The sequence below is a fragment of the Cornus florida genome, unplaced genomic scaffold, assembly GCF_030987335.1.
Source record: "Cornus florida cultivar Cherokee Brave unplaced genomic scaffold, ASM3098733v1 CherokeeBrave_3.0.0_Hap2_Chr11, whole genome shotgun sequence".
Lineage (NCBI taxonomy): Eukaryota > Viridiplantae > Streptophyta > Magnoliopsida > Cornales > Cornaceae > Cornus > Cornus florida.
In genome coordinates, this window is record NW_026775581.1 from 119,301,717 (window position 1) to 119,317,880 (window position 16,164).

The 16,164-nt window shown below is 32.2% G+C and overlaps 2 protein-coding genes and 1 non-coding gene across 3 annotated transcripts; 1 reads left to right on the top strand and 2 right to left on the bottom strand.

Annotated features, from left to right (window-relative positions):
- The first annotated feature begins 4,183 nt into the window (after window positions 1-4,183).
- On the top strand, window positions 4,184-4,307 carry LOC132287249 (small nucleolar RNA SNORD14). Its single transcript, XR_009472965.1, has one exon. It is a non-coding gene; the product is annotated as a small nucleolar RNA SNORD14 (small nucleolar RNA).
- Window positions 4,308-8,133: 3,826 nt separating this feature from the next.
- Window positions 8,134-8,772, bottom strand: LOC132281984 (uncharacterized). The gene has a single exon (XM_059783628.1). The coding sequence runs from the start codon at window positions 8,770-8,772 to the stop codon at window positions 8,134-8,136; it is 639 nt and encodes a 212-aa protein (XP_059639611.1).
- Window positions 8,773-11,621: 2,849 nt separating this feature from the next.
- LOC132283707 (uncharacterized) lies at window positions 11,622-12,628 on the bottom strand. The gene is made up of 2 exons (XM_059785708.1): window positions 12,417-12,628; window positions 11,622-12,266 (listed from the first exon to the last, which is right to left on the bottom strand). Exons 1-2 carry the CDS (start codon window positions 12,493-12,495, stop codon window positions 12,109-12,111), a joined length of 237 nt encoding a protein of 78 aa, XP_059641691.1. The 5' UTR covers window positions 12,496-12,628; the 3' UTR covers window positions 11,622-12,108.
- Between the last annotated feature and the right edge of the window lie 3,536 nt (window positions 12,629-16,164).

A 16,164-nucleotide genomic window follows, 5' to 3' on the forward strand; every position in this document is an offset into this window, starting at 1 on the left:
GGAGAGGTAGATTGTGTAATTCTACTCTATCAATTTAACGGACTGTAATTGGGATTCTAAATCTTATATTGAATGCATAAGTTGGTTATATACATGTTAAACTATATTTATGCTAATTCTGGAGTATGGTTGATAAATACTTATTTTTGTTTTTGTCAACTTCGTTAATTGGAGGATTGTATGTACCGGTATGGGACGGTGACATATTAGGTATAAATTAGTCAATCACTAAATCTTACCTACTTTGGATTAAGGTATGGATTAACCCTATGAGTTAAGTCCATCACCTACTTGTGTCATGTCAACAAAATAGTTGAATGACTTAATATGGTTTCAGGACGGATGGATATACATATACCAGACCACCACATAGATGGATGGTATTATGTATTAGGAGGAGTATGGACTTTATATATATATATATTATATGTGCCATGGTATGAGCTTGAGTCTCAAGACCATGGTTAGGGCGCGTATATTGCCTAGGATGGATAACTGGACATAGGTGTTGTTCCCTGGTAGGTCTACGTACTCATGCCCACCCTAAGGTGCGTATTCGCATGTTGCCTTCTATTCAGGCTGAGACAAACCTACTGGACTAGCGAGCGTCCTATAGTGTGTACTATATACATATATTGACTATTCTATTTATTGTTGAGTCTTCCTAGGATGTATCTGCGTATCAGATTACTGTTTGGATTGTAATAGATCAGGACTTGCATGTGGGCCTGACCCACTTCTTTATTTTTCAGGTGCTCGTTAGTTCCAGGGTTAGAGTTTGGACGTGCAAAGCAGATACAACTATTCACTCCTCCGATTATGTAGGAATTTTTCTCTATGTTAGCTTTGGATTTTGTTTTTATTATTTTAGTATCGTTTGGAGAATTTAAATAAGGGGTCCAATGGATGGATTCCCGAGTTGTAAACTGATGGAGTTTTGAAGTTTGGGTTTGATGGATTTTAATAATTATAATATTTTGCAGATTCTGTTTTTAGTTCCTTTCAGCTTTAATTTCATTTCTTAATTCATTTTGTATTCCGTGTTCATTATAAATACTTTAATTGTTTGATATTCCCTCGGGCTCGGGCCTGGGCCTGATCAACCCGTGTCTTGGATCCGAGGGGTATCACAAAGTTCGTAAAATATATTTTCCTTTTTAAAGGGCGAGTTGAATGAAGCTCGTAATTGCCATTCCCCATATTATGAGGGATTGATATAAAAGTGCCCCGTACTATAAGGGCCTGAGCTGAAAGAAGCTCGTGATTGTTGTCCTTTGTATTAAAAGGGGTCGAAATAAAAAATCAACCTGTAAAATATACTTCCTTTTTTAAAGGGCGAGCTGAGTGAAGCTCGTAAAATATATTTTCCTTTTTAAAAGGCGAGCTGAGTAAAGCTCGTAAATATATTTAAAAGGTAAGCTCATTCAGCTTAAGAAAGCCTACTCCCTCAGCTCATGAAGTTCGGACAAATCTTAAGAGATCAAAAAAAAAAAAGGGTCGCCCAACAAGGATCAACCTAAAAAGAGATTGATTTATGCTAAAGAGACGTCACTCAAAAAAACACTTTGACATTCTCGATGTTTGACAAGCAAGCACGAGAATGGGGGGTAACTGATAAGGATAAAAATAATAGGCAACTCAAAGTCAAAAGAGAAATAAGATAAGAGTAAGGGATTTATCTTACCAAAAATCTCCATGGAATCATAAAAAATATCTGGACGATATCATCTTAGATTAGGGAGAATCTCGTTTCAACAACTATTACCATTAATGCTTCTATAAAAGAGATGATTGGTCAATCTAAAAAGGTATGCCATAAATTTTACATGTAATCCTTATCGGATATTAAATCATCAAGTACTAACTTGACCGTCGGAGTGCATCCAGCCGGCACCACGTCGGTCATCACTTCTCCTGTTTTGCAAGAATCGTCACTGACTCCGGAGCGTGTAGATTTTTGGTATCAACATTAATAATGATTGTATAATTAGATTTACTTTTATTAAAAAACTCATAATAAATAGATAAATAGATTTCATTTTATTAAAAAAATCATAAATAGGTAATTTGTGTTAAAGTTTTATAAAAACTCTTTTAAAATATTTTTTTATATCAATTAATAATTTTTTTTTTATATTGATAATACTTGTCTAATGAGATTTTCTTTTATTAAAAAACTCATAATAAATAGATAAATAGGTAATTTGTGTTAGAGTTTTATAGAAACTCTTTAAATATATTTTTGTCTTGTGTGATAAAGTTCTATTGAAAATAAAATAGGTAATTTGTGATAGAGTTTTATAGAAATTATTTTATTTTCTCTAAATATATGCTTATATAATTATATTTAATTTTATTAAGAAACTCATAATAAACACTAATTTGTGGAAGAGTTTTAGAAAATTTATTTTATTTTATATATCAATTAATAAATATTTTTTATTTTAATAAATTTTTTTATTAAAAAACTCATAATAAATAGATAAATAGATTTCCTTTTATTAAAAAACTCATAATAAATAGATAAATAGGTAATTTGTGTTAGAGTTTTATAGAAACTCTTTTAAAATCTCTTTTGATATCATTTAGTAAATAATTTTTTATATTAATAATACTTGTCTAATTAGATTTTCTTTTATTAAAAAACTCATAATAAATAGATAAATAGGTAATTTGTGTTAGATTTTAATAGAAACTCTTTAAATATATCTCTGTCTAGTGTGATAGAGTTTTATTGAAAATAAAATAGGTAATTTAAGATAAGAGTTTTATAAAAATTATTTTATTTTCTCTAAATATATCATTGTCTAATTAGATTTAATTTTTTTAAGAAACTTATAATAAAAGCTAATTTGTGGAAGAGTTTTAGAAAAATTATTTTTATTTTTTATATCAGTTAATAAATATTTTTTATTTTAGTAATTATTGTCTAATTAGATTTTCTTTTATTAAAAAATTTCATAATAATAAATAGATAAATAGTTTAATTTAAATTTTATTAGTTAGATTTTAGTTTTATAGAGTTTTTATTTTTTATTATTTATAAAAACTCTTTTCATATCATCAATTAATAAATATTTTTTTATATAAATAAATAAATACTTAAATACTGCAACTCTTTGTACATTTAATAATTGTATAGATAAAAATATTTTTTTTTATCAATTAATAAATATTTTTTTATAAAAATAAATAAATATTAAAACTCTTTGCAGAACTTCAAGGAATTCTTAATTTCTAAAATTCTCAATTTTTGTACTCCTTTCTCCTTTTTCCATGCTTCTATTTATAGGCTTATAAGATTAATAATAGTATAGATTTGTATTATTAACAGTAGTATATTATTTTGAAGCACAATATAATGTGGAAAAAAGAAATACAAATCAAAATAAAGTGCAAAATACATTATTAAATTGTTTTAGGAACATAATAATTTTATCAAAATACATTGAAAATAAATATCATAGATGAACGGTCGTGATTTAGCTGCGTCCAATCGGGACCGTCATATTCTAAAACATTCTAGATAGTTCCGCACCAAATTGGCACAAAAGAGTAGTATCAAATCGCTGCCGCAACTCAAAACCCTAAATATCCTAAAAACCCTATCCCCGACTTCTATATAACCATGTTTTATTCCTCCCGGTACAAATTGTCTCTCTCTCTCTCTCTCTCTCTCTCTCTCTCTGACTCTCACACACACAGACACACACACACAGAGCCTTCTTTAGGGGCTTGAGAGCCTCTTAAAACCCTAAGTCCCTATGGCTTGAAATATCGTGTTCTTTCTGTCATATCAGATCTCTGCTTCCCTTTCATGGATGTTCAGTTGGTTAGGTTTTTAATTCAATTATGTATCTATTTGTTGATGTTTTGATATATATATATATATATATATATATATATATTTTTTTTTTTTTTCTGTAATTTTTATATTGCCCTTGTGTGTGAGTGTCAGTGATGACAAATTGAAAGGCCTGTTTCTCAAAAACATTCGCAGGGCCGCCAGACTTGAGATCTCGCCTTAGCCGGGCTTGAGGACTCATGAAGTTCAATCCTTCCTTGGATGTCTGAGACACACCACACCACACCATCTCTCTCTCTCTCTGTATATATACACATATTATATTGTATATAGTTAATATATATATATATACATGTTGATGTTATTTAGGGTTTGATTGATCTATGATGATAAATCCAAAAGGCTTGTTTCTCAAAACATTCGCAGGGCCGCCTAAATCTTTCGCCTTTCGCCGGGCTTGAGAGATAATGCAGCTTCTATCCTTCCTTGGATGTCTGAGACTGAATTATTTTAGTAGCTTAATTTCTTATTTTTTTATATTTTGTTTATTAATTTACTTCTATATTTTTTACGTTATTGAGATTTTTTTTTTTTTTTACTACATTATTATTTTTAAATTTAGTTAGTGTTTATTTTTTGAAAGTTATATTTTTAGATTTTAAGTACTTTCATATCGGATAATAATTGTTTTGTTTACTCCTCTGGCATATTTTGGTATACAAATTTTAGCTATGTACCCGGAAAAATATTAATATTTTAAAATAAAAATAATATAATATGATATGAATTTTAAAAAAATTACAATAAAAATACGACTGTCACATCCCAAATTATTATTATTTTTTTTTCTAAAAAAGCAATTTTCTTTTTTTTGTTCAAGGGAAAAATATAAAAGGCCCATAAATTTATTTCCAAAAAACGGGTATTAGCCTATTTTTAGAGATTTCGTGCCTTTTTTAGTGATTGGGTTAGTCCAATGGAGTTTTCAAAATATGTTATTTTTTGGGTTGTGGTAACGCGACTTCCAGAATAAATTTAAGGGCGTTTTGTAGCGCTACCATTGTTGTGTTTTTCCTAATGGTAATGTTTTTGGGTTAGTCAGAATAGCTACTTAAGAAAAAATGTAAAAAAGCAAAATAAAATATTAGTAATAATTTTGGGGAGCAAAAGTAAGAATTTTTGTTTAAAACAGAATAAAGTGTTTTATTATTTGATTTGCTTTGGCAATCAACTTCATCCTCATCCGTGGATGAAGATAATTTCCGTCACTTTCATCCAGTTGATCAGAAAACGTTGCAACTCCACTTCACTTTTAAGAGAAATCCTCTGCGACTCGGCCACCATAGCATGGGGTTCCACTCAACCGTCTCTTTCCGCTGTAGGAGTCTCTCCCTACTTCAACTCCTCTCTAAAATTATATATTAACAAACATCAAAAAGTAGACAGTGAAAGCCCCAATTTTACAAGTTGCCGGCTAAACATAACGGTGAGTTCAGGTATGGTATCTCGACAAGTACAACCATCCAACCATCCACGAATAGAAGAACACGATTGTTCCTAATTGTGGTAGTGGTATCTCGACAAGCACAACCATCCACGAATAGAATAGATCTTTAGGATTTAATTCTACAAAATTGAAACTCGCGATTTGGGTCTCTAGGATTTTATTCTACGGGAAAGATATCTCACGGTAGTTGATAGCGAGCGATGAAGGAGAGGAATTTTTAGTCACTCGGCCTGTTGCTTTCAATAGTGTTAGAACAATTTGAAAAATATGGGCCAAAAGTTGAAATAAGAAAATGGTGTTTTATGTTGTTCCAAAAATGGCCCGGCCCATTTTTCACTATAGCAGGGCCAACAAACAACCAATAAAGCACAGAAATAAAAATTAGATCTCTCCACTCTTGTCTTTCTTCCTCCTTCCAACCTCTCAGGCAAAAAACCTGTAATCCTCGGCTTCCTCTTTTTCTCCTTCATCTGGTCCGCACCCGGAGGCCTCATTGCTGCCTAGATCGCCACTGCCTCCCCCAACAACGACACCACCGTGCCTTCTATCATGATGACCTAGAAATTCCTCTCCGGCATCCTTCGCCGCATTGATTACCGCAAGTTTCAATTTTGTAGAATAAAATTCTAACCCAAATCATTTGAGATGCAAAGCTTTTCAATTTGGGGGTTCATGGTGTTCTTTAATTCGTGGATGGTTGTGCTTGTGGATATATCACAGTCGTGTGATTGTTTATGGCATCGCCCTTTGACGGCATCGCCCTTTGACTTTTTTGGTTGTTAGTTGTTGGTATTTGTCTCGCTCCACCGTCGTCGTGTTATCGCTGCCTGATCTCACCTCACCGTTGTGTATCGCCAAGCATGTTTTGTTCATAACAAAATACTTATTCTAACCCGTACCAAACGGGCCCTTAATTTTTAGAGACTCTTTTGGAGGAGTTGTAATAATGACCCTAATCACAGATTATTTGTATAAAAAATTGTAATAATGACCCTAATCACAAGATTATTTGTATAAAAAATTACTGGTTCAATCTAAGAGGGCAAAAAAATTACATTTTTAGTTAAAAACATGATACTATAGCAAAATAAAAATAACAATAAAATTATATTATGATTAAGCTTTGGATCAACAACATTCGGACTTAATGGTTGAGATTCCAGACCTGTTACTTTAGGAAATTCGAAAATTTTCTTTAGTTGACAATATCATCAATTGGTGATATGAGTTTGGATCAAAAAATTTGATATGATATGTTTATGAACTATTCCAAATCACCAATGGGTGATGTGAGTTTGAGCTAAAGATATATTATGAACTATTCTAAATATGACCTATATTCCAAATCAATATTAGTGGATCCAAACATGATGTGAACCAAAATTTAAATATCAAAATCAAAAGCAAAATTTAAATATCAAAATCAAAAGCTTTGCTTCGAAATACTTAATGAAAATGGTACTCGATCAAAGAATTCTCTATTCAATTTTAAATATGGGTGGGATTCATGATACTCATGATAGACAAAGCCTCTTGGGTCTTATCTTTACTAGTATTGTATCATTATGTAATAGCTTGTCCTTTGAGCTCACGACTAACTTATTTGAACCAAATTAGTTAATTTATGTCATAACCTACTTTATGGAAGAAAAATTTAAAAATTTAAAATATAAAAAAGAAAAGAAAAAGAGAAGATAACATGAGTAAAACAAACTCCTTGACTTTGGAAGATTCCAATTTATGGCAATGGCTTCGGTTCAAGGGCAATTTGGATGACTCCCAATAAATCAAGAAGCTTATATTGGGGAGCTTTATCTACCACATTTAGAAGCAAGTTCAATGGTTGGCCTGTTGGCGATTTGGACTCATTTTGGCGACCCAATCTGTTTCATTGTGGGTTGTCAAAATTTGTCCACGTCATACGGATCAAGGTATGGGTCGCCGTTTTCGGTGCTAGCGAACACGGTCCAGGCAAGCCTATATTTTCTTTTTCTTTTTAAAATTGTGGCCCAAGTGACATTTTAGCCCAGAATACTGTTTATAAGGGCATGTTTGGCTGAAATAAAAGCTAAAAATCAGGTTTTTTTGGTTATTTTTGTCTCTCTTTTTTTCCCCCTCAATAATTAAACTAAAGAGCCATTAAGACACTGCTTGGCTAACACAAACAGTGCCTTAAAGGCTTTTTTGAGCAAAAAAAAATTTTTAATTTTTTTTTTTTAAAATTTCAATGTTCCTAACGGTTATATTGGCTAACCAAACAATTTTTTTTTATTTTTTATTTTTTATTTTTTATTATTTGTTTTTCCTAACAAATTGAAATTTATTTTAAAATATGATATTTTTATTTTAAAAAAAATGTGTCTTTGTTTTCACCTCCATAAATTAATAAATCAATTGATATTAGATATTTTATTGTTTACAAGATATCATACATATTGGCTAAATAATTTAATCAACAAACAATTTAATTATTTATTTCAAAATAAAACATTACACAATAAATATTTCATTACATAAACTTCATAACAATTTAAAAATAAATAAATGCAACATAAATTAAACACTTTCTTCACCAAAGCGGTTCCACAAATTTTCAATTAAATCTTTTATCAATCGCGTGTTTATTTCTTTGTTGCGAATTTGGGCTTGGCGAGAATAGATAAGTGCTGCTAAAACCGATAGATTTTGAATTAAAGTGGGAATCAAGATTGTTGGCATGAGGCTAATCTCCAATGATTATGTTGTGAAGGATGATGCATGCTTTCATTATAAGGCACAAGTCCCTTTTATCCTAAAAATGCACTGGTCCTTGCGTTATTGTTCACTTGATCTGTAAGACCACGAAAACTCGTTCCACATCTTTCCTATAGGCCTCTGGTCTCTGAGCAAAAAGTTTTTCTTTTGTTGTAGTTGGGTGCGGGATGATCTGCATCATAGTTGCCCACTTAGGGTATATACTATCAGATAGGTAATACCCTATTTTATGGTAATGGCCATTCATAATAAAATTAACCGGAGGAATTTGGCCAGTAACGATATTGTCGAATACCGAAGAATGATCCAGCACATTAATATCATCGTGTGAACCCAGCATTCCAAAGAATGCATGCCAGATCCACAAATCTTTTGAGGCAACCTCTTCTAATATGAGCGTAGGCGTATAAGAGCGTCCTTTGTTTGCGCCATGCCACGCCACCCGACAATTCTTCCACTCCTTGTGCATACAGTCGATAGAGCCAAGCATACCCAGGAATCTTCTCTCCTCCCCTTCTCGAAGTAATCGTGCTATGTCAGCTTCGTTGGGTGGGTGTATGTACTCTTCCCCATACACACCAACAACAGCCTTACAATGATCGGCTGCACAACCATATACAAGTATATGTATTGCAGTTGTTATCTTTTGTATAGTAGACAACCCCAAAAGACCAGTTGCATCCCTTTTTTTGGATGAAGTAGTCATCATAAGCTTTAACATCATTCAGGATACGAAGAAATAGTTCTCATTGCATCCTGAATTGTCTGTGAAAGTACTTCGGTGGATATGTGCAATTCTCACCAAAGTAGTCTTTCATTAGTTGACGGTGGCTTTCTACTTATGCGGTTTAAAGACTTACTCTACTATTTCGGGTTCACTGAATTCAAAATCAAACTAAAGACATCTTGATTGTGTTGAATCAACGCGTCAATATGGTTATTTGATGAAGAGGATGATGAAGAAGATGAAGAATTAGAGCCTAACAGAGGAAAAAATCGTGATGAGGAAGCCATTGGAATTTTGAGATTGAAGGAGATGTGAATTGATATTTTGTTAGAATAAGTTAAGATGAATGTAATGATGATGAGATAAACAAATGATTGTTTATATAAGATGAAAAATATAGCCGTTAGGAAAAAGTTAAAAAATAAAATTTATTAAAATTTAAAAAATCTTAAAATATTAATATTTTTGTAGAGCGAAAATGCATCATTAGAGTACATGCGATAGCTAAAATTTGGAGACTCTAAAACGCTGACGTGACTATGGGAAATGCTGATGCGGCTATTGAAAAATGCTGATGTGACAAATTTGCATAGCCTAATTCTAGAGAACCCATTAGAGATGCTTTTATAAGGAAATGAATAATATAATGTTTAGAAACAAGTCCACACACCTCCCCTCCAAACCTTGATTGCTGTGATTGATGCAGTTAGGCTACGACTGTTCTCTGTAAACCAAAGCAAATGCCCAAATGCAAAGAGTACGGGCATGCTTGATTTGTACTATGAAAATCGTTATCAGAAACTCAGAAAATAAAGAACTGTTTTCAGAGAACTATAAAAAATTGTTCTCTAAAAACAAGTCTTTTTATAATTGATTTTTCACAACAATTTTCAGAAAACTGAACCAAGCAGAGTTTTTTGTACAGTTTTCAGTTTTCCGAGAACAGAAAACTATTTCTATAGTTACAATAAAAAACTGTTCTATAAAAAATTGTCTTTTTATAACTGATTTTTCACAATAATTTTCAGAAAACTGAACCAAGCAGAGTTTTTTTGTACAGTTTTCAGTTTTCTGAGAACAGAAAACTATTTCTATAGTTACAAACCAAGCAAACCAACTATCGCCAAGGAATGAAACCTCCCAAAGTCCTTTGATTAGACCCGCACCAATCTTTTCTTTACAATCCCTTGATCCACATACCAACCATGCCATACCTGGTTGCCTCTTTCCCTGTTGTGCACTGTGTTTGTTGATAGTCCGGCATTGGACCATTGGGCCATTGGAAATGCATTGCTTGTATTAAAACAGCTATTACCAATGGGACTCGTTTTGGACTCAAGTCATGGACTGTCCTCCCATGCCATGGGGAATGCCCCATGCTTGCTGTAATTATTTGGGAAAAGAAATGGAGTTTTTTTCAAAACAAAGCAACAATGTGTAATCTTGTGTTTCCAAATTAAAATGAGTAATTACTAATTACCTTATTACACATTTGGAGTTGGCCTATATTTTTTTTTTTTTTGAGGTAAGAAGGTAAGTGTAATCATGAGCATACAGAAGTTCAAAGAATCAATCCCAAGACCACAGCCCTAAAGGGTTAAGCAAACCAAAACTATATATGAGCCTACTAAACAAAGCAACAACCACTAATCCAAAACAATCAACATAGGAAACCCCACCCCCCACCCCCAAAGGAGGCCACCCCTAGCTCTGAATTAGTAATTAATCAAGAGCAAGCTTATTCATTAATGAATACGACACACTCACTCACTACTACTAGCTCCAACACCAGTGTTGTGAAACCCATAGCACCAAGGAGTCCCGAAAAGAAATTATTATGCGTTAGCACGGTCCCTGGGTGAGAGTCCAAAAAGGATTTATGCCATTCCAAATGGTTGAATGTGCAAACCCCCGATTGATTTTATGAAGACATAGGAATCGAAGATGAGATATGGAATGCAAAGGGGACAATGGTTTGGGATATTGAGCTTTTTGTAATTAACAGCTAGCCAAAACAGAAAAACTAGGCTTGGGAATACAACCTTTGAACCAAACCACTTTGCACCAAGGCACTGAGGTGGAGGGTCAAAAAAGTAAGCCTACTATTGTATCATATCTTCTATTACTCAAATCAGCCGGTGTAAAACATGCATACACACACACACACACACACACACACACATATATATTAATATTAGGACGAATTTAATGCCAAACCAAGGGATATCTAGGGTTTGGAATGTTTATTGGATGTATACTTCCGGTTGGCTCTCAATGAATGTCCAATTTGAAAGAAAACACAGCCCATCAAGGGGTAATAATTTTGCCAAGTTAATGTACCTTTGTTTTTGTTTATAGTTTTACTACTCATCATATGGAGAAGAAACATTGGCATCTTGAACATTTCTTTTCGCATTCAGTCATGCTCACACTCTTTCTCTAAAGTCATGTTTCCATTGTGAGCGATTCATTGCACAATTCATGGTCTCGTTAAAGTAGGATTGCTTCTGCATTGGCACTCTTGGGTGTCAGGTCCGGTTTCATTTTCATTCATGTACTAGGTCTTTGATATTCAGGGCGTGACAACGTGGTACCAGAGCTTAGGTCAGAAAAGGGGGAAAACACTTCTAACCTTCCACTGCGCACCCTAGTTGCAGTTCGGCCTAGTTAAGACTGATATAGGTAGTTTAATTATAATATTAATGGAACTCAGTTATGGAAAATGAACCTAAATGGGCAAAGCATCTAAATCTAAATTGACGAATGATACCAATTAACCACATATAAAAGAAAACCAATGAACAATTGAACATTTTATGTACTTTAAATTTTGATTAATAATGTATTATTTGAAACAACATTGTTTTCAGTCATATACAGATGGGAGATAGATGAAAATTTCTCTTAGAACATTCATTAGCTAGCTAGCAAAATATATATTTTGTTGTTCACAGACTTAATTATACATTTTGTAATTAATACTAATTTAAACTAACATATATGTTAGTTTAAACTAGCAAGTCCATCACCAGCAGCAGCCACATGCATTTTCATAACAGCCTCACTTTATACAACAGTTTCCTCCAACACATAGAATCCTATAACATGTATCTTAATTATATATCCAACCTACAATTTCCTTCGATCATTCCTTCAATTTTTCTCAGTTTCGCCTACTATATATCAAACTACATATATATATGATTTATATATATTACACACCACACTAGCTAGAAAATTAAGCTGGAGAATATATAGAAGGCCTAGACATGATACTCATACATATATATATATATATATATTGAATCTGCCAGATTAATTATGAATAGGGGACTTCTTTCTGGCAGGAGTGTAATCCAACATCATCAAATCTCTGCTGTCTGGTACACTAGTGTCTTCCTTTGCCATGAACTTAACATCATGATCATGGCCCTTTTCTTCTCCAATATTACTGTAAGCTCGCAAACTCCGTGCTGCAAATATATTAAAAAACATAAAATTTGATGTATAAATAAATTAATCTAAGAGTTTCTCATGAATAATCAATCCTCATTCAAATCCGAACTTTTGAAGTATACTGATAATATATATATGCATGAGATAATAACAATAATAATGTTTACCTCTAGCAGCGAAAGGGATGAAGCAGAGCAAGAAAAAGAGCACTAGAAGAAGACGTTTGCTTGCAACCACCATAGCCATTTTTCAGTACTTGTATATGTTGTAGTTATTTGATGATAATTTGATTCACTTCAACTTAATTGTACTTGTTTATATAGGCAGATAGTCTTGGACTAGATACTTGTACATGTTGTGCAGTTGGGTGTTGTACTCACTCACTACTAATATTCTGACGATACTCTCATGTGATTATGCAGTTATATCAGCTGGTCATATAGAGTCAACATCAATGTTTTTTCAGTGTCCAAGTTTATAGCTTTTCACAAATTATTATTAATTTTTTATATTTATTTTTGCAAGTGATTTCTCTTTTCAACTAAATTACTAATATTTAGAAAAAGGCTCCTCATCTTAAGCATTTGTTTGCTATCCTCTGAAAGTTAAATTTTCAACTAAACAAAAGTGGCGGGAGCCTTGTGCAATGTTAAAAAAATAAAAATGCATATGGTAAGATGATTTTATCATAAGACATAATTAAAGTGGTGATCTAAAACTCAACGTCTCAAGTTAATGGCGAATCCCATTTCACTTGTAATTTTTTTTTTTTTTGAATATATCAAATCTAAATTTTTTTTAGAAAAAGGAATCCATACTTGCACACACAGAACATAATACTTGCATCCTTATTATTCTACAACATATATTTCATTTCACTTCTTTCTTGGATTTAATAATTACTAAATGTATGTGTAAGCTCCTAATTGGAGTATTATTTATTTATGTTACTATTAAACATCATAATAAATTAAAGTATTACCTTGGTATTGAAAATGTATTGGGGCTCTCCAAGGTTGGAATGAGTTGGAGCATGTTGGGCAGGTTTGTTTAGAAATGAAAACTTATGGTCCATAAGTTGTTGATAAGGGTTTTAACATTATATATATAATTCCATGATATATATATATATAATATATATATTCTTAATCATACTTACAAGATTACAAAGCATTAATGAGGCAGAGGGAGATACCCGACACCCTCACTTCTTTCTACGCAAGTCACGTGGGACACAATGCAATTCATACACCTTGTGGGCACATCTGGTCATTCATGTGCCCATATATGTACAAATCATGTTTTAACTTGCTTAAATATAGACCCCTTTTTTTTTTTAATTGCTAAAATATAGCTCCAGATAGAGACATCGATCTTCTCACCCCATAAAAAAAAAAATTAAAGACTTTTCAATTTGTGAAATTTACAATTTTTCAAAATAAATACTCTTTTTGAAACAAAGAGAGTTTAAAACAACCCATAATTATTTAGGTAGGAACTCATTCTAATATTTAAATAGGTTTATGAAGCTCCATCTTTTAATTATTGAAATTGGGTTTCAATTAAAAAAGTTTAACTCAGACATCAATTGAAGTTAGTGTTGGTGTTAGACAGAGGTAACCTACAATCTAAAGTGTAACCTAAGCTTGCCCTTCCTCTTCCTCCGCGCACGCGTCTCTCTCTCTCTCTCTCTCTCTCTCTCTCTCTGTATATATATATAAGGTAGGGAAGGTATCATTGAATTGGGTGCAATGTTAAGACCCAAACAATACACATGTCGCTCTCACATTTTATGTGAACTCTCATTCTCATATTCAGAATTTATTTTGGCTTTCAATTTTACCATGTGACATAGATTTTGTTATTTTTATTTTTGTAAAAAATTGCCTAATTAGTTCTTTGCGATGGCAGTCCGCCACCCTTGAATAAGAAATCATTTCTTTGTATATAGAATTTAAGTATAAAATAAATAATTACAATATATATATATATGTATATATAACAATTATATTCAACTTTCACGGTAATTAATTGATGTGGCTAAATTTCATACTAACACGTGAGTAAGAGGTATTTTTTCAGCTAATTCTTACCATGCAAATATTTTCAATATTGCCATTACCATTTGGGGACCATTACTGTTGCCAATTGACTTATCAAGTTGAGTACTGCCATGGGACCCACAAAAGACAAATCCAGAAATATAATCTCTCTTATACAATTAATAATTGTCTTTATTGTACAAAACAAATAAAAAAAACAAAAAAATGCATCCTCTGTGTTTTCTTAATCTTATTACAATTTCATAAAAAAAATCAGTATCCTTAATTTTTATTAATTAGATTTTAGTTATTTTTATTTTATTTTTCTTAAAAAAATAATTTTAAAATTCCGAAAATTAACAGAATTCTTTGATTGAATAGTCTTAATTAATTAATGAAAAGTGAAACTTTTTACTTGCCTTTTCCCACCAATTCAATCAAAGACAACCGATTAAAGAATTCTATCAAACTCATCTATATAAAAGAACTATCCGTACTCATATGCATCACATGTTTCATATACAATACGGGCTAATTTGGTAGGAAGAAATGAAATAAGGTAGAAATGAAATGAATCAGAAAATGGAATGAGAATGGAATGACCATTCCCATTCTCTCTTTAGTTATGCATGGCTTAAAAATGAAAAACAATAAACTATATATATGTAAACCAAATATATATATATATATATATATATGCGTAAATATATATTTTCAATGTATATTTGAAAATTGAGAAAGAAATATCAAGAAAAAGTTTGTCTTTTATTGAATCTCGTTGTTTGAGAAAAATGTATTAACAATCACATGATTCAAAGCAATTTTTAATAATATTTTTAATCTGTATTTTTTAAAGTGGGAATAGAATGTCCATTCTTGTGAGAAAGTGGAATGATTTTGATGGAATGACCATTCTCCAAGAAAGATGGAGAATGAACATTCCATCTTTAAAATTACTTTCCAGACAAAAGAATGAAATTAAAAGAATTCCATTCTCGCCTAGAGTTAGAAGATAATATAAAATTGGTAACAAAGAAGAAAACAACTAATATAGTTGTATATGAACTGTAGTATATGAATAATCATTCATAGAGAATAGCGCAACCATATCCATTCAAAAGTTCAAACAAATTAAGCAGTGTCATTATAAAATGGTTTGAAGCCTTGAATGTAGTATAAAATAGTCCCTAATTTGCAGACCACGTTTCAAATAATGGTTTGGCATGTCCACACAAGGAAGTTAAACAAAAACGTACCATTGAACCAAAATGTGCCCAAAATCAAGACAAAGTAGTCTTCACATATCAAGATATGAGAGAGACACCTTCCAAATCACACATAATAGAGAGAGGGCCACACCAGTCTCTAGCCGGCCTGACACCTAGGCTCGAACCAGACAACCGAGCCATGGACCACCTTCTTTATCGAGCCGACAAGATTGGTCACAACCACTTGGAATGATCATTCGAAAGTGTGTTTGGTTGTGTTTCTGTGTCACAACAGTTTCAAGTTGGGCATGAAATGAAAGAGGCACTGTGGTCAGTCACGTGCCATGCTCATGACTTCTGCATGGTTCTCGATTTTTAATGCATGCAATTTAAGGTTGTCATTTGCATGGATTAATTACCTAGGTCACAATCATAATGATCATAATTTCAAGAAGGTGTAGGCCTTATGCAACGGTTGCTATATTTTGACATGAAAATCACTAGTTCAAAATATAAAGATTTCATAATATGAGTGAAAAAAAAAGTTTAATTTCTCGTCATTTCTTATAAGATAGGTGGTTACATTATCGAAGTAACAAATAATTTACGGGAATAGTGAAGATATTGAAGCTCACGTGAATGTGTTGGCCACCTGCCATGCATGC